Below are 27,965 nucleotides of genomic sequence, written 5' to 3' on the forward strand. Positions count from 1 at the left end.
TAACGAAGAAAGGAATCTCTGCATCTAATCAAAGGAATGACTTACCATTTACAGCCAATAGCACCAATCCTGCCTCATTTCTAAAGGACACATAATATTGATTGGATACAGATCAGCAGCATAACTTGAAAAAAATCCCTGTGTGCACTGTATAGGGCTATCCAGGGAGAATGAAAGAAGAGTTAGTGTGTCAGGTATTCCCTGTTTTATATCTAAATTAACCATCCTACTAAGAAATATAAAAAGTGCTAATTAGGGCCAACATGTTAATCAGTTAAGAAAGGCAACAGCCCTGCCTTTCTATCCTCTTCCAATAATAATAATTTGATTTTAACAAAGGGAATTCCCCACTGTGTGTGTTCTGTTGCTAATTACATGTTCCAAATGGGATGAGAACAACATAATGGCAGATGCTTACACAATGTTTACCCCTGAGCAACTGAACAGACTCAAAAGTAACAGAATTAAGCAAATTTACAGAGAGGTAACTTTAATTGTCGGAGTAAGAATAGGTTAGAGCAAGTTACAGTTTAATATTAACAGCTGTCAGAATTTTCAGACTTAAAAGCCTCTGCACTAATAGCGCAAAACTAAGAGAACTAAACATTTGCAAGAATCAATTACATCAGTAACTCAAGCCCATATCCACACAGGTACCAAAGTCTTGGGTTTAGGAGTCTGTCCCACTTTTAATCTCCACTATGATCCACAAAACTCCCACCAAACTATGGCACCAAATGATTTTAGGCGCATAATGTTTCTGAGCACGTACACCGGTGCCTCTGTCTAGCTCTCCAGACACTGTATTTTCCACCTAAACCCCTGAGCAATTCGTGACCTGGGGGGAAAGCAAGTGTGCATCCACCTTAGTTGTGTGCAGGACCCAATCCCATGGGCAGCCTCTGACTGACCAGATTTTAAATGGGACCTGATGTGGTAGACTCTGAGGAGGTGCTGCTGCCATCCACTTTATAATTTTTAACCCAATAGTTAGAGCACTCATCTGGGATGTGGGAGACCCAGGTAAAATTTACCTGCTCTTACGGACGGCTGGTGGTGGGGAGGAGGATTTGAATAGGGGTCTCCCACCTTTCAGGAATGTTCTAATCACTGAGCTCTGGGATACTCTGATGCAGGGCTCCCTCCATCTCTTCTGTTGAAGCTCTTCCACTGTGGATAAACGAGTGATTGGAGCAGGTGGGCTAGCCCCTGGGTCACTCACCACAAGTGTGTGCCTGAGCCGCTGGACTAGAGTCATTCTCACAATCTCTCTTCTCTCTCTGACCCAATGACTGTTGCACTGTGGATAAAGACTCAAAAGTCATACAGCAAGAGAAAGAGCACAATTCTATAGTCTACATACAATATCTGAGAGCTCAGTGGCTAGGGCACTCTTCTGAGATGTAAGCGACCCCTGTTCCAATCTATTCTCCCCTCTGGCAAAGGTGGAATTAAACCTAGGGCTCAAACATCCTAGGTGAATGCTAACCACTGGGCTAAAAGTTAAAAGGTGGGTGGCACCCCCTCTCCCCCAGCTCCTTTGTGTGGACTGAGCCAGGCATCTAACTCATTCCCGCAACCAGATGAATTCCCATTTGGGGATCACTAAGCAGAGATAGGCACCTGCCTCTGACCGAGGGGTAGGATTTTGCACAATCCCCCCCTCATCAGTAGCCCCTTACCTATCGCACTGAAAGACGCCTCTCTCCCCCAATTCATTGTATAGGGAGCGTAAGTGCCTAATTCAGGCTTTGTGGATTGCAGTGGTGTTCCTGTGATTTTCTAGGTGCCATGATGCTCAGCATTGCAATACCCAAGACCCTTTGTGGATCAAGGCTTCTGTGATTCAAATAAAGTATTTGTGTAACAATTTGAGAATTTTTACATTATGTAGGAACTAAACGCTTTTGAAGGGGGTAGTTAAGACAAGTTTAGATTTCTTTGTGACAAATTTTGCCTTTGGTCTGGAAGGCAATTAAAAAAAGTCTTTTGTAGTGACAAGTATATAATTAATCTGATTCTGCTTATTAAAGGTCTGTCTCTCTTCCACCCAAGAGAGCAAGAAAATGTGTAGCTGAATTTAGCATGAGCACCTAGATTATCAAGCTTGTTGTGTCTGGATCAGATACTATTTTTTTCCCCAGGGTGGTACATTTCTTTAGAAAGGGCAGGCCAAATTGTTAGAGGGACTTTTAAAACCATACATAGATACCTACCTTTCTGGAGCAGTTACAACCAAACATGTAATTTCTAGAAAAATTCACTCCTCTCAAGAATCTTAGTAGCTGTGTTTCCAGGAACAAATTTGTGAAGTTAAAGGTGGGAAACTCCTGAAACGTAATTTAACCAATACAGATACAGCTGTTTAAGCATAAAGTTCGAACACCACTCATCTCTCCTGAGGAGAGCCTGACTTTTACAGACAGTATTTAGAACAGCTTTTAGGTTTTGGTCTTTGTTCCACATGGCTTGTTTTAAAAAGCATACAAAAAGACATTAAAAAAAAATCAAGCAATCTTTTCCACAAGATTCAGGTGTAACCAAGATTTCCATCAAAGCTTCCACACTCACATGTTTTGGAATTCTCTCCCCACTCAATCATCAATAAGCACTTTTCTCCTCAGGACACGTGCCAAAATCATAACTATCGATTTTCCTTTTAGAGAATTAAATAATCCACTTGAGTAGTTTGCCGTTTTATCTCTGCTAAGCTACGAAAGATCCATTAATTACCATCCTCCCTTACTTCCAACTGTATTTTGATCTTTGTATTTTATGCTATTTAATCTGCAGTACTAATTAAAAAGATAGGTATGCAGATGTGTACATTTTAACAAACATCTAAAGTTAAATTATCTGTATTAACTGGTTTATAATCATTCCTGGTGTGCAAGCAATATTCACTTTTCACTGGCATGGTTATATAACAAGTGTATTCTTCACTGCCTCAACAAGCAAATGTTTTGAAAATGTGTTATTATTCCAACAAGATTTGCCCAAAGGGTAAAACAAGACAAAACATATGCACGCTGAAGCTTGGTGAAACTTGTGATCGTGTGTGTGTGAGTGTTAGTATAATTTCCATAATAAGGACTTAAAGTAATACTCTAGATGGCAAGTCCCAATGCTGTTTCACACAAGAACCCACATGTTCTAAAGATTACCGAAGGCAGTCCAGCGAAAGCCTCTACTCAGCACCAACTGTCAAGAGGTTAAGAAATAGCATCTTACATATTCAGTTCCCCTCCTGGACAGTGTGTACATGAATCTAACCAGTATGTACAGCAAGAGGAAATTATATGCCCATAGCGCATTTTGCATGTATACACAGCAAATGCACAATTTAAAAGGAAGTAATGCAATATATGATTTAGTTACAATTTGCCTGTGGGAACCCAAAGGCCAAGTCCAGCCCTCCTTAATGTTTGTGAAATCCGCTGATGTCAAGGGGGCTGCACAGCAGTGACCCATGGCAGAATTTATGCTAGGATGTTAAAATACTCAGATTTCACGGTTGGTTCTTCATCTCTTGCAAACCAATTATTGCTTTTAATCCAAACCAAAACATGTTGTGGAAATTTCATTTTGTTCTAACAACATTTCAGTTATTATTTCAAGTCAGTCAAGGGGAGTTAAATGTTTATATGCAAAAGGTTCACAAGCCAGCTGCTCCTTATGGCATTTCCACTTCAAATCTTTTGTGTTCAGTAGTTTAAACTGAAAGACACAATTAGAATTCTTTTCAGAGATATTTGGCATGTTAGCTCTTCAGCAAAGAGCAAATACAAAAACCAAAACACAAACCAACCCAAAGACAAGTATTATTGCAGAATAACTTTTTGCATTTAATATACTACAGAAGTGAGGCTTGTGTATAGTGAGTGGACTTCAAATTTTAGCTCATCTCTGATTTAAAAGGGAGAAGTGTTGGGGCGGGGAAGGAGGGGGAAGCTCGTATCAAACATAGCCAATGTCTGAATACACAGATAACAAAGACCGATGCAGATTTTTTAAAAAAAACCAACATGTTCTATTTTATTATGTTTAGAACATTTAAAAAAAGACCAAAAGGGTGTTTTGTTTTGTTTTTTTTTTAAAAAGAGAACACACTATCAGAAATACTACTATTCAGTAAAAACATACTAGAGTTTACATGAAGCAAATGCATCATGTGGTTTCTTTTAGCTGGAAAAAGTCATGAAAGGTCTTGTGTCTGCCTTAATTTTATCAAAAGTTACTGAGCATTTTATTTGGAAGGGGTGGTGGTTTGGGGTGGGGGATAACAAAATTTTCATGTTTTGAAACTGCCAGAGATTTTGAAAGCTCACGTCAAGGGAGGTGTCTATTTTTTACTGTTCTCAGTTCACAATGGAGTAAGCATGGGAGGGCAAGAAATATGACATTTAAACATTCCCTTGCTTTATATTTCTGCCACACCTTCGGATAAAGTTGTTTGTATTGAACAAAGGCATCAAAAAGCATAGACGAACAAGGACTGAGGTGGATACGAATCCCACATTACATAAACAGCCCTGAGGCTTACCATAACCACAGTAATAGCATTTGAAGCAGATTGAGTTTCTGATTATTTGGAAATGTGCACGCAACTTTTCAGAGCATACAAGAACAACCTGCCTTTTCTCTCTTGTGAAACAGTTACTGTTACTGCACGAAAGAGAGCAGAGACCACACAGAAGAATTAGGACCAAGTCCTGTAGCCCTCACTGAGAAAAACTCTTCACAGATTTAAAGGCAAGTTTTCAGTGAGCAAAAGCTGAAGGACTTGGCACTTACTTGAGATATTGCACTTGGCAAAAAGAGAGGCAGCTATAAAAGCAAAGTGGCAACACATGCCATGCTGCTGTACTTTTATCCCTTTTAACACTTCATGCTCTTTTCCTGGCATATGGATAACAACATGACAACTACCTGAAAGACAAATCCATTATTTTAGCCAGAGGAATTTAAGTTAGAGAGAGAGAGGGAAACAAAGCAAAGCAAAACAAACTGTGGAGGGGCTTATGCAATAAGAGGTCTGATCTCGCTATTATGGCCTGGAACAAATGGAGTTTCTTCGTTGGCACCAATGCAAACTGCACTAGAGCATCTAAAAATTTTAATCCCAACCAGTGTTTATTGTATAGAAGGGAATACAAATGCTGCAAACAAAAGTTTCCCCAACAGCCAATTCAATGCAACTTCATTAACATCCAGGGTTGAGATATCAACTCCCTGGCTACATATTTAGTACTCCCTTATGATAACCAAGATGATGGATTTGGAGGAAAACACCTGAGGCTAAGGCAGAGAACTGGAATGGACTGGTGACCCACACAAAAGGTCAAACCCAAGCTGTACTTTACCCAGTCTTCAGCTGAATGGGAGGGGATGCCACATCAGTCACTGAAGGAGTTCCTAGTTAGAACAGACAGAGTAGGTACCTGATATTTCTTATGTAAAAAATTATTAACTTGGGCTGGGGGAAGGAATCCAGCCCATGAAGGATACTATCTTTATATCACAGAGCACTGGTAAAGGACACAAATACTGTCTTTTCCTTTCTAGGTTACTATCAAGACATTCCTCACCCCCAAAGGCCCCTTTAGGTTGGCCACGCTGGTGTTGATACTTTATGATAATCAAGTAGTTAATGCCCAGTATCCTTTGGTGACAAATGATATGGACAAGGAAGATACCAAAAAAAACAAAAAAAACCCCAGCACATTTTAAACTCAAAACAATACTTTGTTAAGAAGAGACATGAAATAAGCCAATATTTATTCTTTCTTCTCACTATCCTCAGGGGTAGGGTCTGCTGGAGGCTCTTCAACAGTTGCGCTATTGCTCTCTGAACCAGTGTTACTATCACTAGTTCCTTCCTCTGCAGTACTGTCAACCCCTTCCTGGCCACTCTCCTTATCTTCGGGTGTGGACGTTCCTTCTTCGCCGTTCTGCTGGTTCTCTGTAGTTTCTTCTGGGTGAGCCTCCTCTGGAAGAAGACATTTCTCAGTGTCATTTACACCACTATAGTTGACTATGCAAATACATTTTAGGTGCTAGAGAGTTACAGGAGAGAAAGAATTGTCAGGGATATCTTTGATACTATTTAAGATCAATAATTTACATTGTTTAGAAATTTTTAGTAGTTACTGCTCTGGAAAAATCTCAAAACATGCATGCATATATAAAGGTACTTTCCACACTACTTCTTAAAAGTACTCTGCAGCCTCTAACCCAAAGAAGAATGGTAGCCACAAATAAAAAAAAAAAAGAAAATAAAGCAACAGAACTGCAACTTCCCTACCATGCTCACCTACCCCCAACTGTTATGACAACAAGCTGTGGTTCAGAATGATGCAGTCATGCTTACAATATCTAATTCTTCCACTAGTGCCACCACTTTTGTTTCGGCAAGCAAATTTGACAGTGGGGGAGGTAAACAAGGGTTAAAGATGATAGGTACAGCCAGGGAAGTGCAGCTTTCCCATGTCTGCTAAAAACAGAGGGAGAGCTCCCTCTCTTCCTTCTCTGATGCAGTGAAAACTCCCTGTTTTGTTTCAATCTACATTAATGACTAAAAGATAAGGTGAGATTTAGGGAAGGTTTGGAAATCAAATCTTTTCTACTGGGTGCATCACGCATCCTGCGCAATATGCTGTTTTTGTTGCTATACTTTTTTTCCCTTTTCAAAATTGAGGTTATTTAAAGGTGAAAAACCCCTAAACCTTAGTAATGGCCCTTCCTCCATGTTGTATTGACGTAAGAGAATTCTGAAGCCAGTCTTCAAGAGCTGTTACCTGTCTCCATGGGAGTGCTCTCTTCTTCCTTCTTCTCCTCTGTCTTGTTAACTGCTTGCTCTTCCTCAGGTCCTGCATTAGTTTGACTGCGTTCAGCTTGCTCAGCTGCTTCTTTTTCCCTTTCCTCTTGCCTCTTGCGGGCCTGTTCCTCAGCCTGAGCAATTTCAGCTGCTATTTTTTCCATGTCCACCTCCACCTTCAAACTGCATAACTAGCAATCAGAAGAGAAGAGTCCTTTTATTAATCCAGCACTTCGCTCTCTCAGTTTAGCATTTTGGTGTCAGGCAAAGCAGATATCTTGTGCATTAAGAATGCATTCTGAAACAACCCAGAGGAAAACCTCATTCTGAGTTCAGTAGTTCTGCATGGGACAATGTTTGCACCTTGGTTTGCTAAGTTTAAGAATGTAAAATGGAGAGCTCCAGCAGCTATAGAAGTTCAGTTCTATCACAGAGATCTGTGATAAGACTATGCAGCAAAACCAGAAAAACAATGTAGGCCTTGATCCTCAGCTCTATTCAAGGAATACACAGTGCATTTGAGAAGCATGCACACAAAGGTGGCTTTAAACTATCTTTGCTATCTCTTGACCTTGGGAGCACAGTGCTGGTCTCCTTGACTTCAGTTAGACCAGTCTGAAAGCTGCTTTTAATTATGTTGGCTGCCAATAATCCCACTGGGCCATTGCAGAAGCCTGGAATCACCAAGGTACATGGAAGTCCTCTGGCTAAGACTCACTGCATTCTATAGCTCTGGGGCACTACAAAAAATATGCTAGAATATGAACCCTCTATATTTAGAAGAGCTAGACTGAAGCTGGGCAGAGGACTCTCTTTGAATAATGTGCAACAAGTAGTGTCCTAGAAGGAGAGAGAACATTTTAAAGTTGTACCCTCTTCAGTTCATTGTTAAAGGATTCTGTGCTTTCCAAGAACTTCCTCTTCTTTTCCTGGTGGCGCTCTTCTATTTGCAGGAGCTCAGCTTCCAGTTTTCGCTAAAAATGAAAGTAACCGAGTTATGAAACTTAATACTCAAATATACCAAATATTGGATAAAATGCTTTGATGCATACAAACTATGTAGATCATTTTTTTTATATCCATCTCACCCTTATGGTGGAATCTGACTTTCCTGATTTGATGCTCAATAGCTGAAATGTACAAATGAGGGAAGCCCCCCCATCCCTAAGTTGTAGCAATAAGAAATCAAAGAAATTGGATGGATTATATTGTGCCTGAAGGAGTTCTAGGCCCAAAAACAGAAGATGATAGGTGCTTGACCTGAAGAGCTTGCACTCTTCAGACATGCAATCTGTCTTTCTATACATTTAAAGTGTCTGGCGCATTATATGCACTAGTACAATACAAATGAAGATTAAAATGGGAGAAGTCAATCGGATGCAACACATTTTCCCCTTTCTTTTGCAATTTAAAAAGAAATCTTCACTCTTTCTTGTCTCTGCCTAATTTGCCCAAGTGTTATATATATACATACACGCACAATATATATCAATCAGCCTTGTCTTTTCAATTGGTACACACACACAGGAATCTGTACAGTTGAAGTTAATTGAATGTGTCTTAAATGTGAGTTATTAGAAACTTACTTATGCTTTTAATTTTCAGTTACAAATGTTAAAAAGGGGGAGATTTGCCACATTAAAAAGATGGCCACTAACAACTACACAGCTATAAATAACAAGCTACTGAAAGTTACAACTGCACCAATATCTTTAAATCAAAAGCTTTTCTTTACCTGTTGAAGGGTTATAGAACTACAGAGGACTGTGACGTGATGTATTGTGATAATTAAGAGGTTAATCTACACCTCTTAATCACTACACTTTATCCTTTAGTAGATACAAAATTGTGACATTGTATGATGCATGGGAATCACAAGAAGTTTGGACTTATCCCTTGCTCCTCCCAAAAAACCAGGGAGAGATTAGTTATCTGGGGCATGAAGAATATTGACACTTCAACAAGTACATTCAAGTAGATGATCCAAATGATTTTAAAACTTGGAGTGCAGCCCAGAACCATTACATTTAATAAATTTTAGGTAATTAATCTTTACCTGATGAACCATTAAGGACTGAACTTGACGTTTGAGAACTTGCATTCTAGCTGTAGTAACAACGGAGCGGACGTCTGGTACTACACTTTCACTCAGTATCTCACTAATCAGACGGTGGTTCCTCTGGAAACGGGCTGTAGCTGTGTGCTTCATAGAAAATCCATCATCATAATCTGAAACAAAAATTTAACAAGTTAGACAAGTCTCATTAAACTGTATCCTTAAAATACATTGCAGTCTTCAATTCAGCCAGGAACAAAACTGCTGCCATGACAACATGAATAAGTTTTATGTACAAAGATACTAGATTTACAGAGCAGTAAAATAATCAAACTCAATTTTGAGACACAGTATTTTATGTGCTGTGAGACAGCAGAGCCTGGGAGCTATGATTTTAGCCAGATCCTACACACAACTACAAACTGATCCATTCGCTTTAAACAGTAATCAGTGCCTATGCCAACACACTACTTTTCATGTATCAAGAACAAGAGAAAAAACACACCACACTGATTATACAAATTCTGATAATGAAACTTCACAATTTGCGGTGCTCACTACAATAAATTCCTCATTAAAACACAGACAAGAGTTCAACAAATGTAAACTTTGTGCTTCAAAACTAAAGGGCCTAGTTTGTAGAGGTGCTGAGCACCTGCAGCACCAACTGAAGTAAACAGAAATGGCAGATGCTCAGCAACTCAGGTCCTCATGTAAAAAAGCCACACTAACAAAACCTACTCTAAGTTTGTTCACAGAAGCCAAAGCATTTAATTAGTAAAATCACTTGCTGGAAAAAAAATTGAGATAAACATGCATTAGAAGCAAGTTATAGGTCAACAAATGTCAAGTGCTAGTCTCCTGCTTCTTGAGGGAGGAGAAGAAAATACCAGAGAAAGGTTTGGTCTCAAGCCTATGACGACCTGTCTTTTTTTGATACATCTGTAGAAGACAAACTACCGCAAAAAGTATGTGACAGGCCAAAGAAATTTTTTCCTTAATTAAAATGGAGCTTTAGCTCTGTGGCAAAAATCGGGAGTTTAGGCAGATGTTATTCTGAGGATTATATATAACTATTTGTGAAACTGTTATATTAACCAAATATTATTGACTGTACTAGATATTCACTCTAAAAAGCAGAACAACATTTTGAGACAACACCAGGAAAAAAAATAAAAATCTCTCCATGATTATTAAGCTGGTTCTCTCTTATTTTAGGACTTGTCTACAGGAATGTTTAGTTCAGGCCAAACAGATGGCTCAATCTACCCTGCACTAGCCTGCCACAGTTTGCTGTCTGTTTGGAAACAGCTGATGCGCATTATCAATTCATTAATGCACTTTGATCTATTTCTTTTTCAAGATGGACTAGATCAAAGCACATTAACGAACTGTTAATGTGCCTTGGCAGCATCCACAAGGACAGTTAGACTGCAGCAGGCTAGTTGAGCTCCATTCCCACTCCAGCTTGCCACAAACTACATTTTCATGATGACATGCCCTTAGTGTTTTCAAAGAGGTTCTAAGCTTTAAAGGATGACAGTCCTCCTGTGCTTTCATTTTCTACCATCGTCATCACTGAAAAACCTTTCCCCATCTCCTTTAAATGTCTACAAAAATGTCTTGTTATTCTAAGTTCTGTTTTTTATTTTACACAAACTTTCCCAGTTATGGGATACATGTTGAGATTGTTGCTCCACTCTTTACAAAACGGGGAAAAAAACTGAAAATAAGTTCTGTTATGCCAGAAATTCTAGTACTGAGAAGGCCAATTTTGATTGAAACTTAGACTGAATATTGCTTTTCTGGAAGAAGAAAAAAAACAAACAAAACAGTTTCACATTTGGGATGTATAAAGTATTAGATTAATTTGAAAATAAAATTAAAAGTGGAAAATAGTAGGAAATGTGGCAAAGAGTTATTTCATAGATTTTCAGGCAAACGGAGACCTTTATCATCATCAGCCCTAGAACTGCACCAAGTGATTCTTGAAAGAAGCCCATACCTTCTGTTTTTTGCATCAGAACACAACTTTTAGAAAGCCATCCAATCCTGATTTAGACTTCAACTGACTGAAATTTATAGGTGATGGATTCTCTATTGTTTTACTACCCTTGCTGTTAAAATTTTAAAAGTGCTTAATTTCTACTCTGAATTTGTCTAGCTTCAGCTTCCAACCACTGGATCTTGTTATAGCTTCATCTTCTAGAAGAAAGAGCCTTCTACCATTAGAAAACTACAATCAGCGATATGTGATTTCAGTGTGAGATTGCAAGTCCCCTTCTATGCTGTCAAATGGTGGAGCATGTTCACCATTGACAAACAAGTATAACCCACTTCAGTGGGAGATGCACCTGGTTATATCCAAGTTGAATTTGACCCAGGTATAAATCAGGTTGAATAGCAGGCTGTGAAATGCCAATTGCTAAAAAATCCCAGGCACATTCATGTGTTTTACACAGTTTATACTGCATATAGCGGAAAGTGCTATTTACCACGGGAATTATCTCATGGCTGGGCTTGCTGGGGAGGGTGGGGGGAAGAGGGTGTAATTGCCTGGCTGCATTTTTCACTCTCAGGTTTCAACAGATAATTCAGTCAGCCTTTTAGCATAATTTTAAAAACTGAAATTGACAATATCTTTGCGTAACTTTTCTCAGTGGGTGTCATATGGATGCCAAAGTGGTATTTCCTTTCAGTTAAAGAAAGCATTTTGACAGTTTCCTCATTAAGTTGCACTTTGTATTGACAAGTTATATTTTGATTGACAGAAGCAGCTGAACTTAAAAAGGCTTACGTGTGTTCAGTCACCAGATGGAATAAGTCAAAAGACAACAATCAAGTAGAGTCTGTCAGAACTACTAAAGTACAACATTCCATTCAAGTAGGACTGAGGGAACCCTATGCAGTATAAAGTACTGCGTGGACTAAAATAGGTCTGGATTTTGTCACAGAGGTCACAGACAATGTGAATTTGAATAAAGTCAGTGAAATCTTATAAATGGTTGTAAAAATATATATGATTAGGCCTCCAAATTAAGTGTTGTTGCCACCTGGTTCTGTGACCCCGTATGCTACGTTGCAAAGCCAATCAAATTTGACCCATTAGCTCCTCCATTTCCATTTACGGAGGGGCAAATGGGACAAAACCTGAGTGGCACTGCAACCCCTCCCCGTGCACAAGGTTACAATGAGCAGAATGGGACAGGAGCTGCTGCTGCATGGTGAGTGCAGCATGAGCTTGCTCCCACTCTTGTGTATGTTGCTGTAGTGAAAGCTACATTCCCGCCCCAGCACCTCTGCTGTGAAATTTAGAATGGAAATTTTTAGCAAAATTGTAGCCTAAACCACAAATAACCAACTTGTCAAGTCTGAAACAGGCATTTTGAAAATATTTTTAACAGGGTTGCTACCCACACCATTAGAGGTTTACAAGAACTTTTTAAGAGTAGCCTGGCTGCTGGTGGTCAATTCAGTCGTAAGCTTAAGAAGAACAGCTGTGTACCTTAACATGTAGTTTGAGGTAAGATGATTCTGAAAGTTAGTACTATAGTTATACATTTCATGTTTTCTTTGTTATATGGTGTGCAAGTGTTTCCCGTTATAGTCCAGGAGAAAGTCAGTGAACTATTAAGTTTTCAATACTGAGGGAATAAAAACAGCTACCTGAAACTTACTCTAGATTTTATTTCCCATGGTGAAAATATACCTCACCAAAAGTGTATACAAATCTCCTTTCTGCTTACCATCTGGGTCTTCTGCTGGTTGGATGCTCATATAGGGTTCACCTTTCTCCATGCGTGATTGCCTTTGTCGGCTTTCCTCCTCTAACGCAGCCTCAGCCCGACTCTTTGCGTTGATGTAGGCAAGGTAAGCAGGCGAGTTATGGTAGGCCTTCATGGATTCATTGTACTCTATCTGAAATTTGACGGATATTGTTTTATTGAAATAAAAACTTATCTATTGTACCCTGGCAGCCCTGTTTTGCTTATTGACATCAGCCCAATGGTCCAAAAGGACAATTTGGTATAAACAATTTGCCTCCCTTTCTACTGCATTTCTCTTTTAGGTACATAGACTGAGAGACTAAGGCCAGAACGGACCATTGTGATCATCTAGTTGATCTCCTGCACATCACAGGCCACGGAACCTCCCCCATTACTCCTGCAATAGACTCATAACCTCTGGCTGAGTTACTGAAGTCCTCAGATCTTGATTCAAAAAGACTTCAAGTTAGAGAGAATCCATCATTTAAATCTAATTTAAATCAGCAAGCAACCCGTGTCCCATGCTGCAGAGAAAGGCAAAAAATCCCAGGGTCTCTGACAATCTGACCTAGAGGAAAATTCATTCCTAACCCCAAACATGGTGATCACTTAGACTCTAAGCATGTGGGCAAGACCCACCAGCCAGATTCCTGAGAAAGAATTCTCTCTAGGGGAAAGAATTACACAAGAATTACTCTTTCATATTGCTCTTGATTTAGGGTGCACTACTAACTTGAGTGGTGGTGGAGCATCTAGACACAAGAGCCAAGAAGAATTTAATTCTGGAAAGTCTTATGCTATCCTCACTGCTATAATTAAAGATTAAATCTTGCAAGCAATTCTTTGTTTTATCTGTAACTACTGTAGAGTCATCCCATGTTTCCGATTCTATCACTTCCAACTACTTTACACATCTAGAAATTCTGAGAGTTAACCTTGACCCTGATCTCCTCTCCTCCCTCACTCCAATACCTCTTATCTCAGAGTCTGATTATCACCTCCTCCAGGACAGGACCAAACCATTTTTTATTTTTGTCACTTCTATCATCATGTATTGAAATTCTCACTTTTCATTCTTTTATTGTGTTCTTCAGTCCATCCCTACACGTGGTTAGGGGTGATCCAGACAGTCTATTTTCTCACTTCAGGTAGCAGAATTGTATCACTCCACCTGCCTACATTGATTTACTGCCCATTTCAACCACTTCTTTAAATCTCACTTTTAAATCTTGCTTTACAAAATCAAAATAAACATTTTCACAGAAATGTAGGGCTGGAAGGGAAGTCATCAACTCAAGCCCCCTGCACTTAGGCAGGATCAAGTAAGTCTAGGCTACCTGACAGGTGTTTGTTCTTAAAAATTTCCAAAGATGGGGATTCCACAACCTTCCTTGGAAACCTATTCCAGAGCTTAACTACCCTTACAGTTAAGTTAGATCTCAAGAAAAACTTTCTAAGTCTCTCTTGCTGCAGATTAAGCCCATTACGTCTTGTCCTACATTCACTGGATGTGGGAGAACAATTGATCACAGTCCTCTTTCTAACTACCCGTAATATATTTGAAAATCCCTTCCCCAGTCTTCTGTTTTCAAGACTAAACATGTCCAGCCCATTTAACCTCTCATATAGGTCAGGTTTTCTAAACCTTTTATTGATTTGTTGCTCTCCTCTAGACTCTCTCCAATTTATGCACATCTTTCCTAAAGAGTGGTGTCTAGAATTCGACATAGTACTCCAGCTGAGACCTCTAGTGCCGAGTACAGTGGGACAATCACCTCCCGTGTTTTACATAGAATGCTCCTCTTAATACACCCCAGAATGATATCCTTTTTTGCAATTGCATCACATTGTTGACTCATATCCAATTTGTGATGATCCACTATAATCCCCACATAATATTCTGCAGTACTACCGCCTAGCTATTTATTCCCATTTTGTAGCTGTGCATTTGATTCTTCTTTTCTAAGTGTAGTACTTTGCACTTATCTTGGTTGAATTCAGTTCTCCCATTTGTCAAGGTTGTTTTAAATTTTTTTCTTGTCCTCCAAAGTACTTGCAACCCTTCCCAGCTGGGTGTCATCTGCAAATACTTGCGCATACTTTCCACTCCACTCCATTATTCAAGTCATTAATGAAAATATTGACTAGTCGGAACCAGGACTGACCCCTGTTATAAATACACCGGCCCAGTCTGACAACAAACCATTGATAATTACTCTTTTGAGTATAGTCTTTCACTTGTTTTGAGATGCTCTGTATTAAAGGTCAGTTATACGGTATGATACTGCTGTATGTACCTGAAGGTGTCTTTAACTTTTACTAAATTAGTCCTTTTTAGTGAGTTAAAAGTAGGAATCCTTGATTTCGTTTCAAATGGCAGAAACCCAATTTAAAATAATTTTTCTGTTGGTTAAAAATAGTAAAGTGATATTTTGAATGAAAACAGTTCTAAGCACCTATTTGACCAGATTACCTATGACCTCAGATGCCTGAAATTTTAACACAACACAATAAATGAACAAGAGATGTCAAACGAACAGCTTGTAACTGTCCTACATAACTTTGGATATCTATTACTGTAGCAGCCTTGCAAAACTTTAAAATTATCAGCAAAGACACAAAATATATTATTGCCCTTTGTCATGATGATCAATAATGAAAATAATTGATAATCAATAATGAAAATAATGCCCATCAAAAAACAAACAACAACAAAAACATTCTGGCAGAGTAAAGTTTTGCAAGGCTGTCCCATAAAAACCAATTCTTATACACATATTCATAACTGACCAGCTGAAGCTACAGAGAATCAGTTTTGTAAGAGGATTTAGGTGTGGAAAAATCAAGTCCACTCATAGTTAAAATTCCTATTCAATATAAACATTTCATTTTGAGTATGGTCTAAAAACTGAAGTCCTTGTTGACATATGATTATTATTAAGATGCTTATCAGTATACATAGGGCTTAGTAAATGATATACACATGCCACCATATAGGAAAGATGAAATTTGATTCTCAGAGTAGTTTCTAGAAGAAAAACATCAAACACCACAGGATGGAGGACATATTGTGGGGAACAATCCTGGAAAGGACTAGATGACCTAAGAAGTTATTTTCTATTTATATGTACTGTGAAATGTTAAAAGGTCCCAATTCAGCAAGGCATTTAAGCATATGCTTAACTTAGAGCATGAGAATACTCCATTAACTTCAATGGGACTACTCATGCTTAAAGTTGGGCACTTGCTTAACTACCTTGCTGCACCAGGGAACAAGCTTAACTCTTCTGTGACAGTTGTGTCAGGGACATAAGATGGGAGAATCAGCATTAATAACAAAAGATTTCATCCCTTACCTTTTCTGCTTCATATTCATTCAAGTACTCTTGCTTCTCCTCATCAGTGAGATCTCGCCACATCCCTCCAATAATCTTGCCAATTTCCCATAACTTCAAGTCAGGGTTGGATGCCTTCACTTGATCCCAGACCTTAACAGAAACAGCTGGAGCTTTACTACTGATATGTAAACACTTCCAAATTAAATGTTTTATGGTATCATCTTAGTATACTTTCAGAAAAGATCACTATAAAACAAAACTGTATTAAGAAAAAGTCTGGCTACCTCCAGTGATTACTTTTTGGGGCAGGAAGACAATAGTACAGTCATCTACTGAAACTGGCAACAGCCTGATTTATTGACAACAGCTTCAGTTGTGAATCTTGCCCTTAAATCTGTGAATTTTATTCTAAAATGCACATCACTGTATCTCTGGGAAAAAATTAAACATATTATCATGCAAACATGTCCAGCAGCATTTATGTTCAGATACATGACAATGTGCATTGAATTTTTAAAATCAGGACTTGGACCTTCCTGTATTCAAAAAGTTTTCAGTCATGTTGATCAATTGCAATTCCAAAAAGTTCTGATTCCATCAAAAACCAGTTTCTAACTTTATATAAAAAAGAAAGCTGCCAGTGTTATTACTTGCCATGTGTGATTAGGAATACTATTTGACTTGATATGCAGCAGTGGGAGGGCTGTTGACTTAATTCAGACTGCTGGTAAAGACACTTTACCAGAAGCAGGAAGGCATGTATATTTCCTTCTGGCTCACTCACTCCTTGAAACTGGATCACACACCCTTCCCAAGCCGAATCAGATTCCAGACTCTGCACAATACTCCCATTGCCTCTCAAACAGTTTATAAAATAATGAGGTAGTGCTGCAGGTTAGGTAGGTGAACACACACATTCCTCCCACTGCTACTCTTCAGGTCTAGCTATGCCACTGTACTATACAGAGGAAGTTCCGACAATATGTGGATCCTTGACAGCAGGGGCAACGGTAGTAAACAACCATTTCAAAGAAAATCTTAATTTTCCCTCCCCTAACCCTGTAGATAAAAAAATATGTAACAGGAAAATTGAGGGTGCTGACCTTTTGTTTGGGGGATAATTTTTGTTTTCCTAGAAGATGGCATATGTTTAGATCATTGTTACCATTATTCTGATGGGGAAAGCAACTGTGTTTTAAAATTCCCTTGCTGAATAAGTAATCTCTGCAGGTTGTTAGAATTTAATAGAGTTTAGAAGTTGGAACTAAAATAACTAATCAATTGTTGGCATAAACTTAACCTTTAATGCTACTTATTCAACCTAAATCCAAAACACTGGGTACCCACCTTCCTGCTGTACCTCATGTAGGGCATCAGAGGCTTATCTGGTGGCTTTGGGGGTTTGGGAATTGTAATACCAGAGGAAGCCTATAAAAGAAACAAAAACAAAACGGATAAATCCATTTCTTAACATGAAAACTAGGCAACTTCAATACATAGCAGTCTGGGAATATAAATACTCTTGTATATTAAATACATGTACAGGTACTATAACTGGTCCTCATAATAATTTGCCAAATTCCCCCTCCCCTGGCCCCAAATGTATTTGTCCAAGTATTAGTTTGAAAAAGGTTACTCAATAAAAGTCCAACAGGGGACAATTTTCTAAAAACCAAAAGAGACAGCCTCAAAATTTGCTTCTGTTCACCGGCTCCAACAGTTTGTTTTCTCAATTTTGATGAGAATGACTGTTATGGTACCTGCTCTGACAACTAAAGAAATTACTACTGGAAAAAGGATAAGGAGAAAGTGTGAAAGAGCAGGAAATTATCTAGACATTCTTTCATTCAGTCCGTTTTAGAAATACACTTCTTCAATGAAATCTTTCAATGGGAACTTGGGAGTCAATCCAAATATTAAAAAACGTCCCTATGAGACTGATCCCTCAACCTGTGCATCATCTGTGTCCAAATTGCATTGTTCTTGTCCAAATTTGTTTGTGAGCTCCTTGAGAGACCTTGTCTTCCTTTACGTTTGTACAATGCCAAGCACGTTGCCTGCACTTAAAAAAAAAAAAAAAAAGAAGACACTAAACAGTAAGTGTTATTGATTGAAAGCTGTAGCATCCACTTATTCTTCTGTTCTCTTCCACCTACACACCATCTCAGTTAAAAATAGTGCATTTATAATAAGACAAGGTTTGTTCCTCCTGGAATAGTATACTGACATCATCTAGTTTATAACAGCTGTAGATTCTAAAGGCCCCAATCCTGCAAACACCTGTGAGCAGTTCCATGGGACTATTTTCACGTCTAAAATTAATCAGGCTCAAATAAGTATTAACAGGATTGGGGACTGAGGTTCCAAAAATACTTTAAAATGGCCAATAAGGTTATTGTTCAGTGTTTTTGCTTTCAGTATTTTTAATCTGGATATTTTTATGTTTCACTACATACATGAAACAATGCATACATACTTGCATAGAGTTATAATGTACATGAGGTGTATGCATTACCAAATGTATACATGTATACACACAGAGATGGATTTGAAAAACATTAACTGAAACTGTTTAATGCTTTTAAATTAACAGGAATTTAAAGATACCATACATATTAATATATGCATGGCAGAGAAAGCTGTGTATGCTTATGACATACAGAAACAATGAAAAGTCTGACAAATCTAACCTATTCATGTATTCAGTAACATAAATGTAAGTTCAGACACTACGTTCAATCAAACGCCAGCTCATACCTTCACTACAGGGCAAGGGGGTCTTTTCTTTAGGCACCTTATTAAACAAGCTGAATTTATGGAGTTTAAAAAGGTATACTGCATTAAATGGCAACATCTATGGATTAACTGACAAATTCTTATTTGTATTACACTCTGAAGAGACTAGAAGTTGTGTAGATAATTTTTTTTTTACACCTTTGGAAAGAAATTACATAAAAATTAAAATGATCATTTTTAAATTAATAATTTAAAATAGTGTAGGTCTACAGTTTTTACAGTAAATATTAGGCGAAAAGTGTGCATTTAAAAATTTTATTTTCTTTCTTGCCTGTATGTGAATCATGTTCTGCGTCTTCACTCAAGCTCAGAGGTACCCCGTATCAGTACATTTCCTCCCACTTTATGCCAAGTATTTCTTAAAGGGTCTACAAAGCATCCACATTTCATCCAGCCATGGAGGACAGAAAGCAGGCTCCCTCATATTTTATTGACACCACTCATTTGGTTGGAGAAGTCACTGTTGAATCTGGAGATCTGATACTAACCATACAAAGTAAGACTGGAATGGAAAATAGAAACATGGGTTTCTTACATGGCACAATAGTGCGATGTAATCACCAGTTACAATTTCTAGTTTGGAACTTGCCTTTCCTCTCGTTCCATACCTATAATCTCAATAAAATGTATAATTCCCTCCCTCCAAGAGGAAAATATAATCCACACCCATATTTAAGAATCTTTCCTTAAACGTGCAGTGATCACTGAGGCGTCAAGCCATGGAATTCCAAAAAGACAGACTTTCCACATCTCAGATGGGAATAATAGATCTCTCTCGATCTATTAAATAGAAGCTTATTTTCCAGTACAAGGCTTCACAATGAAAGGGGGGAGGTAGGAGAGGAGAGAAGATGGGGAAAAAAAATCCGAGTTAATTTTTCTCTTTATAAAAGTGGCAGCAGCCAAGATTCAGAAGAACCTAACTCTAAAGCCATTTCTGGTCAATTCCTGTTGTTTGCCGGATGATGTAATAGTTGATTCTCCTACCGTGACCCGGCTGTTGGTGCCCGGGTTCCCTCCCAGCCTGTAGTTGTTGTAGGCCAGATGGCTGTATGGATTGTATCCCACAAACCCTGGTGTGCTGGGCATTTGCTGATGGAAACAAATGAGACAAAAACACGAATGAGAAATGAGCTCAAACGAGGAAAACACAGAAATGAAAATGATCTGCAATATGGCATGCAAAAACAACTAGAATTTAAACAAGCAAATGAGGTGTAGTAGTTGGTTTCCTCTCAACATGTGAAGTACTCCAACAGAAACCTGTTCAGGAAACAGGATTTTTAGCTGAACGTGTTACTATAAATTCAAAACTGTCATTTGATGTTTTATTATCAGGCGTGCAAACTTTTAACATGAGTGTGCCGTATAGCCTGCTTATGGCTATTAAAGTTTGCAGACTTTTCATAAGTGGCCAAACAATTCAGGAAGAATCTAGTATCCAACAAAACAAAATAATTTAACATACAAAGCAATACAGTGCATACGATTATGTGGAAATCACCAACATCATTCATTATGTGCACCAATGGAAGCACAGGCTATTGGACAAAAAAGTAAAAAACCCATTGATACTGATAGTAGTAGAACAGTGGTTCTCAAAGTGCAATCTGTGGACCAACAGTGGCGTATGAAGCCATTCCTGCAAAATTAAATGTTGTAGACATTATGCACCGGGGGGTGCAAGGGGATTTGATTAGAAGGCTGGAAGAGAAGGTGATCCATAGAGGTATCTTTCCCTCATGAAGTACTCTGCAGAATTAAAGAACTGGAGAACCACTGCAATGGAATATACACGTTAGATACATTTTTTTGTAGTTATCAAATCACTATTTAAATTGCTTCTAAAACAATTACATAATTTAATTAACATGTCCATATCCATTCCAGCAATTAAATTCAGTAGGTCAGTTTGTGTACATGTCTGTAATAGTGTGGGTCATTAAATTTGGTTTCTTAGGGATTCATTCTACTCATTAAACCTTCAACCGTTACTGTCTCATTCTCTGTCTTTCTCTCTTCGAATTAATTTCCTTCTTGCCCCTTCTCCCTGTTCCCTTAGTTTCTTTGTTAGAAAACCCCCCGCAGCTGTTTCACAGTGAGCTAGTCTCACCCTCAACTGTACTGGTGGTACCACCCCACTATAATTTTTCCTTTACAAATCTTTGTATTTTACCCTACTCTGTTCCTTGATGGTTTTAAACCTCAGCCATGCAGTGTCTAGCCACATTCTTCAGCAGAGTTGTGGTCTTAATTAGCAACACATGCTGGAATAATGATTTAACGGGTCTCAAAGTACACTCTGTCAGTGGGATGTATTAGACTGCTGTTATAAACACAGTTAAAATGGAGTTCAGTGTTCATAAGAATCAAGACGTAGAGGCTCCATATCAAAGGGAAGAGTCTTATAATCGGAAGTGCACGTTCACTTTATAAACACTTCAGTGCAAAAATACATTGACACACTGCGGTCAATTTACTTTGACACAGAAAACACAGTATCTGATGAAGTGAGCTGTAGCTCACGAAAGCTTATGCTCAAATAAATTGGTTAGTCTCTATGGTGCCACAAGTCCTCCTCTTCTTTTTGCAAACACAGACTAACACGGCTGTTACTCTGAAACAGTAGTAAAGTTACACCTTACTTGCCAATCTTTAAACATTTATGTGTTTTACTGTTAAGCCTCTCAAACACAAGCAAAGCAGTTGCCATTTATTCAAATTTGTCATATGTAACTACTGTATGTAAACTCACTTTTCAATAAGCAGCCATTTCACTACAAGATCAGCAGTGTATGAAATATGCCTAAACAAATTATATTTTATTAGATCTCTCCTCCAAAATAACTGGACGCTATAATGTACAGACCTTAAGTCTTTATGGTTGCAAAACAGACAAATCCAATATTACAAAAAAGAAAAACACCACAGAAATGTTTATTTCATGCACACTGTCTCAAGTAAAGTGGATTAATGCCATTTTCAGTACTAAGCACAGTAAGATTTGGTAGTGGAGGAAAAAGGCAACAGATGTGTCTGCTTTTCTGTTTTATCAACTACATTCATAGAGCGTAGATTAGATTCTCAAGTACTGTACATGAAGTACCGTGAGTAGTACAGATAGATGATGTACATAAGATAGGCAACACACATTGCTAACTGCACATCTGAGATCACTCTTTAAAAGACATGCTTATTTGACTAAAGAAAGTAGCACATCTGAAAATGAACATGAACAAACAAACACTGCATTCATGGAGAGCCCCACTGAAATCAATTGTGTTCCAAACATATGCAGGGACCTGCGTGCACAGATCTGATTGCAGGATCAGGGACTGTCACATCAATCTGAATAGTAATATAAAACCAAGTAAGGTATTTGCAGAGCAAAAAAAAATTTTAAATAAAACTTTGGACTCAAGCTGTTACCCAAACTGGCACACTTATGCAAAAATAGTCCGTCCCACCCCCACAAATTTATATGGAAAGTTTACAAATTTCTTTGACACCAATTATATATTTCCTGCTCTCCAACCTCTTTAAATGTGGATTTTTGTTTAATAATAAAAAAAGTTACACATTTCCTATTTTGTAGTCACTGTCTACAGGACTGAGGAAAAAGCAGATCCTAAGAGCACTAATACAATTAAAAGGTCTGTTGACATTTTCTTTGGCAAGCTATTTCACTTGTGCCTCAGTTTACTCTTCTATAAAATGCGGATAATACTTTCCTGTCCCCACAAAGTGTTATGATGTTTAAATTTGTAGAGTGTTCCAGTCATCGGATGCAAGTTGTTATAGAAGTACAAACATATTTTCAGATGCTTTCAAGAAAGATTGAATATTATATAATAAAATTTTCCAGGTAAATCCTCAACAGATTGATTCCTTTGCAAACAGAAGTACTTACTTTATACTATGTGAGAAACTTTATTCACACAATGCTCACATTACACAATGCCATGGATTTCAATAAATTTAAGTAGTAAGATTTTCATCATGAGGGTTCCATTATTCTGACCCAATATAAATGAAAGTTTGCATAATTCTACATAACTGTGTGAATGCCACTGAAAAACTATAAATACAAATTTAAACCTACTGTAAAAAGTACAAAAAAGTATGTTAAAAACTTGGACCGACATTAAGCTTTTAGAGGCAATAAAATTTAGAATTAAGTATGCTACTTAGTCCTTAGTTTACTGTTATATCAAATTGGAATATTTATAATGGATACATGGTTATCAGGCCCAAAGCCTAGAAACATTCACCCCTGTATTTAACTTTACTCATGTAGGTAGTCCCACTGTCTTCAGTGTAAAGTTAAACACAAATTTAAGTGTTTGAAGGATCTGGCCTTAAGTATTGAGTGAGTCTTATCCCAGTTTCCCCACCCCTTTTTAAAATTTAATTTAAATGCTGAATGTCATTTCAACAGTTCAGTGCAAATAGTCTTATGTTCATAATATTTTAATATTGGTAGCTATGACTACCAAATTATTGTCTTAAAAGCCAGACTACCAGATTTGTGTTAATGAGAAAATTCATTATACTTACGGTTGTGGGAGCAGGGGTGGGAGGTGGGGCATAGGATGGCCTTTCTGTTTAAAAGACAAAAGCAAATACATAACTTCCTGACAACTCAGATATATTATGCATACGGTATCCAAAAGTGTACTAGGCACACAACAATAATTTGGTAAGAAACTTATGATAACAAGACAGATCCCTGTCCCAAAGAGTTTACAATCTACATTGACAAAATAAAATAAAAAAAAAAAAAGAAAAAGAAAAAAGGGATGGAAGAAGAAGAGATGCATTTTAAAAAAGGTGACACCAGTGTCAGGTTACTATTCTTTTATTTAGATGTACTGGGGTAGGGAGAAATGTAGGAAGAGAATTAAAAAAAACTGTGCTAGCCACCATGGAAATTAAAGCATACTAGATTTTCTTCAGAGACAAGGAAATGGATTTGAAGTGTAGAGTTTGACATGTAACAGTATGCTTTAGGATGAAGTAATTGTAGGCTAAATTCTACATTCAGTTGTGCAGCTCGCCCCCTCCCCAAGTGGTTTCATTCATGGCTTTCGGTAGCATATAATTGGCATTAAATAAAAGCATGGAGAGGGAGCACATCTTTTCCTACTTCATTTAGAAGTTGCACAAGAGTAACTGAGTGCAGCATTTACACAATTTATCTTTATTAAAGAAGGAGCAAATCTCGTCCCTTGGTGTGGAAGGTCCTGCCCATTGGAGGGGGAAATTGTGGGGACAATAAGTAAGGGAGTATGAATCCCAAAGCCTCACTCCATCGGTGATCAGCGCATGCCACTGAGGTAGGCATGATGGGATGCGTCTTCTGCCACTATGGAGGACATACCCAGACAGCAAAAACTATTCCAGCCTTAAGACTGGAGAAATGGCTACAGAGCAATTCTGCAGCTTGTCAGGTAGGATGCTTGTGTGTTTCTTTCATCTTTTGGACACTTAAAGAAATCCTCAGTGCACAGCCCTGGCTGTGAACTGTGGCAATATCTAGTACCAACCGATTGGTAGTTCACTTATAATTACTGTATATGATAACATTCCTCTTAAAATGAGCCTGGTCCAGTAGCCCTTTTTCATGTGACAGCAATGGGATTATTCATATAAGTAAAGGCTGCTGAAACAGATCTTTACTTGTTAAATTAAAAAAAACAAAACAAAAACGTACTTGACATTTTGGTATATAAATTTTCAGCCAGCTGACATTATATCTCAAATTCTGAAAGACAAAAAGAGAACACAACGTCAGACTATTAAACAGAACAATTTTTGTTTTCATGAACCATTAAAACTAAGACCATTATAACTAGAGCATCTGCTTTTCAGGGTTTATTATTTTCATTTTTGGGGGGTTATTTTTAGCAATTTTGAGGTTTTATGTATATATGTCCAATCAGTTTTTTTTTTGGGGGGGGGGCGCCTCTTTGTATATACTGTAATGAGTAATCTGTGTAATATTTCCTAATGTGCTTTAATGTAGAACAAACAAATAGCATGTTAAAGCACACAAGGGAACCTTTAGCACACACCAGCACGGTCTACATAGACCAGGTAATGTGAGTATGCTTTAGAAATCACAGCCCTATAATGTGTACTGCTGCTATGTGTAGACAAGGTCTTAGATACAAGTAAGCATTTCCAATGTTTTTCCACAGTTTATTGGATAAACACATATTTCTTTTTTTTTCTTTTTTGTATCTGGAGTGTTTTATTAATGTTTAAGAATATAAGAATGGCCATACTGGATCAGACCAATGGTCCATCTAGCCTGTCTTCAACAGTAGCCAGTACCAGAGCTTCAGGGGGAACATACAGAACGTGGCATTTGGACTGATCCACCCTGTCTTCCTCTCCCGGCTTCTGGAAATCAGAGCTTTAGAGCTGCCCTGAGCAAGAAATTGCATCTCTGACAATCTTGGATAATAGCCATTGATGGAATTATTCTCCATGAACTTACCTAGTTTTTTTTTTTAAACCAGTTATACTTTTGGCATCACAAAATCCCCTGGGAATGATTTCCACAAGTCAATTGTGCACTGTGTAAAAGAGTATTTCCTCCGGTTTGTATTAAAGTTGTTCTTTACTGGCTAAAACCTAACTTAAGGAGCCCTAATTATAACAATGTATTGCAGGTAAATTCACAAATTTGTCAGCTCTGAAGTGAAAGAAAATAAACAACTTCCCAGAAACTAGGCCTACATTTTCTTGTAGTGACTGATGAACTTTTTGTAAACTAGCTTGGCCCTTAAGGCTGAACTACTAGGATTAAATAAACAACTCTGAAACTGAAATCCAAGGTTCGTCTGATCTTCCTTGTAAAGATTTTACTTGTGCATCACTTTTAATAAAAATTACAGTACTATATATTGGATTTCAATTACTTGTCTTATATGGCTGGCTTCAAGGACTGGATATGAATACAGGAGTGTGCTCATATGGTATCCTAAACAACAATATAAACAAGTTCATAGTAATACATTGTCACATGGCTAAATTGCACATCAGAGTAACAGGAAAAGCAAGTGTACCTGTTACAGCTAGTAATGTCATAGTCAATGGAAGCTGGGATTGTGCAACCTGTTGCGGGAGTAAACCCATACATGTAAAATGCTCTGCAAAATAACAGCAATATCCTGCTGGCCTCTCTCATGAATTAAATCCATTGAAGACTTAAAAGAGCAAGATTTGGGCCAAATCCTGTAAATGCTCAGCATCTGACATTATTAATGTTTATGGCACCAAATACTAAGACTGCTATGCACATGCTTCAATTTTCAACTAGTGATTATTTCCACACATAATGGACAACTTATGCATGTAAAATTCCAGGCATGCTTGAGTATTTGTATGCCCAAGGCCTACAGATAGACTGCATTGTTGACAACACTAGACAACCCTTACTAAAGAAGTTGCCATTCCCACACAAAGTCCAATGAAAAGAATGCTTACACAGATCAATTTAAAATGCAGACCCTGCTCCAGAGCAACAGAAAGATCTAATTACTCATCCAATTTTGGGGAGAGTAGGAGGGAATGTGCTAAATACACAAATATAATATTTAATATGCAATTCCACCCCCCCCCTTTTTTTTTTTTAAAGAGGCAGCAGATGCTAAGCACTCTGGTGACTCAGGTCACTTCTAAACACAGGGTTTCAAACCCTGATCATTTCAGTCAGTAACATGGTACCTTAGAAAACCAGACCCACTGCAAAAAAAATGCCTAACTACAGCGGGGGAACTTGCTTAGAGGAGGATAGTACCGGCCTCCTCCTCTACCACTTTTGGGATCCATGTTGGGGACGGGGAAAGAAATGTTTTTGACTACCTTTCTTCCATCCCCCATGGAGGGGGTGTGAGGTAGCTCCCCCTCCCCCTAGGAGGTGCGTGGGTGGGTGTGGTGGGGGAGTAGCTCCCCCTCTCCCAGGAAGAGTGTGGGGGGGTAGCTCCCCCTAGGGGGGGCGTTGTGTGGGTGGGGAGCAGCTCCCCTTCCCCCTAGGAGGGGTGTTGTGTGGGTGTGGGGGGGTAGCTCCCCCTAGGAGGGGTGTTGTGTGGGTGTGGGGGGTAGCTCCCCCTAGGAGGTGCGTGGGTGTGTGTGTGTGGGGGGGTAGCTCCCCCTAGGACGGGTATTGTGTGGGTGGGGGGCAGCTCCCCCTCCCATGGGCGCGAACGCGGGGGTGGGGATCGTCTCCGTCTCTCTCCCTCAGCCCCTCCCCACCCCCCTTCGTAGGCCCAGGCTGCCGCCGAGGGGGCTCTGTGATTGTCAGGGCAGAGGCCCCCGCGCTGCAGGCCCCGCTCACCGCCCCGCCCCGCCCCTCGCCGCCCCTCCGAGACTCACGCGCTCCGGCGCCGGCCTCGGCCCTTTGTTCCCAACCAACACCGGTCTCCCGGGTGCCCGGGCAGCGGCGACTGGGGGAAACCGCCTGCCCTTCCGCCTCAGCACATTCCACACGGCGTCCCAGCTCCCCCGCTCTTTTGCTCCCGCCCCGGGTTTACTCCGAGCCAGGCACCTCCATACACCACCGGGGGATTTTTATCGTTTACAATAAGGGCAGGGGGAGGACGGTTATTCTGTGGCGAATCTGAAGAGCCGAGCGGGTAAAGAAAGCCAAGAGGGGAACAGCTTCGCCGGGCCGGAACGCACGCCACGTGACGTGACGCGACGCGCGGCGCCCACAAAGCGAACGGAGTGACGTCAGGAGAGCCTAGAGACGTGTCGGGCGGAGGTCAGGGGCCAGGGAGCACGTGATGCGTGCCTGCTGGACGGGGCGGGGTGGCGCTTGAAGCGTTGGTCCCTCCCGGCCTTTACAGTTCGTCTCGCGCCTTCAGGGCCAGCTGGAGGGTGGGGGGAGGAGCTGGGTTTGGCGCCTTTTTCTCTCTCGCGGCTGTTGATCTCGCGCCTCCCGCCTGGCAGCCGTCGCCTGAGGAGAAGGCAACGGGCTGGGTTGGGCGCCTTTTTCCTGCCTGCTAGCGCTGCCCCTGGGCGTCCCCTTCCGTAGGGTCCTGTCAGGCCCCGCTTCGTTCCTCAGGAAACAGCGGATGCGGGCCCGGCAGCTCTGCCCTACAGACCTCTGTTCCCGTACCCCACTGCTCCCTGGCACGCAGCGCTCATTATTAACACAGAGCGCCCATTGGAAGCTAGGTGCC

At 39.4% G+C, this 27,965-nt stretch overlaps 1 protein-coding gene and 1 long non-coding RNA gene across 3 annotated transcripts; both read right to left on the bottom strand.

Annotated features, from left to right (window-relative positions):
* Positions 1-473: 473 nt before the first annotated feature.
* Positions 474-5,708, bottom strand: LOC144257878 (uncharacterized). Its single transcript, XR_013344610.1, has 2 exons — positions 4,795-5,708; positions 474-3,717 (listed from the first exon to the last, which is right to left on the bottom strand). It is a non-coding gene; the product is annotated as an uncharacterized LOC144257878 (long non-coding RNA).
* A 53-nt stretch (positions 5,709-5,761) lies between these two features.
* Positions 5,762-27,465, bottom strand: SMARCE1 (SWI/SNF related BAF chromatin remodeling complex subunit E1). 2 transcript variants are annotated; one of them, XM_077806080.1, is made up of 11 exons: positions 27,157-27,465; positions 24,488-24,538; positions 23,332-23,375; positions 19,699-19,866; positions 17,326-17,406; positions 15,997-16,128; positions 12,620-12,791; positions 8,874-9,046; positions 7,690-7,791; positions 6,798-7,008; positions 5,762-5,989 (listed from the first exon to the last, which is right to left on the bottom strand). In XM_077806080.1, exons 2-11 carry the CDS (start codon positions 24,492-24,494, stop codon positions 5,778-5,780), a joined length of 1,302 nt encoding a protein of 433 aa, XP_077662206.1. In that variant the 5' UTR covers positions 24,495-24,538; positions 27,157-27,465; the 3' UTR covers positions 5,762-5,777. The 2 variants fall into 2 exon arrangements, with proteins under 2 accessions (XP_077662206.1, XP_077662207.1); XM_077806081.1 differs by having other exon boundaries at positions 19,762-19,866; positions 27,157-27,464.
* Between the last annotated feature and the right edge of the window lie 500 nt (positions 27,466-27,965).

This window comes from Eretmochelys imbricata, chromosome 27, assembly GCF_965152235.1.
Source record: "Eretmochelys imbricata isolate rEreImb1 chromosome 27, rEreImb1.hap1, whole genome shotgun sequence".
NCBI lineage: Eukaryota > Metazoa > Chordata > Testudines > Cheloniidae > Eretmochelys > Eretmochelys imbricata.

Bases quoted from the DNA above. Each gene is read 5' to 3' on its own strand.
- SMARCE1 (XM_077806080.1), bottom strand. The intron at 19,867-23,331 runs GTAAGTATAATG...TGTTTCCATCAG, and splicing joins CCACCCCTGCTCCCACAACC to CAAATGCCCAGCACACCAGG. The intron at 17,407-19,698 runs GTTAGGTTCTTC...TTTCTTTTATAG, and splicing joins TGACCAGAAATGGCTTTAGA to GCTTCCTCTGGTATTACAAT.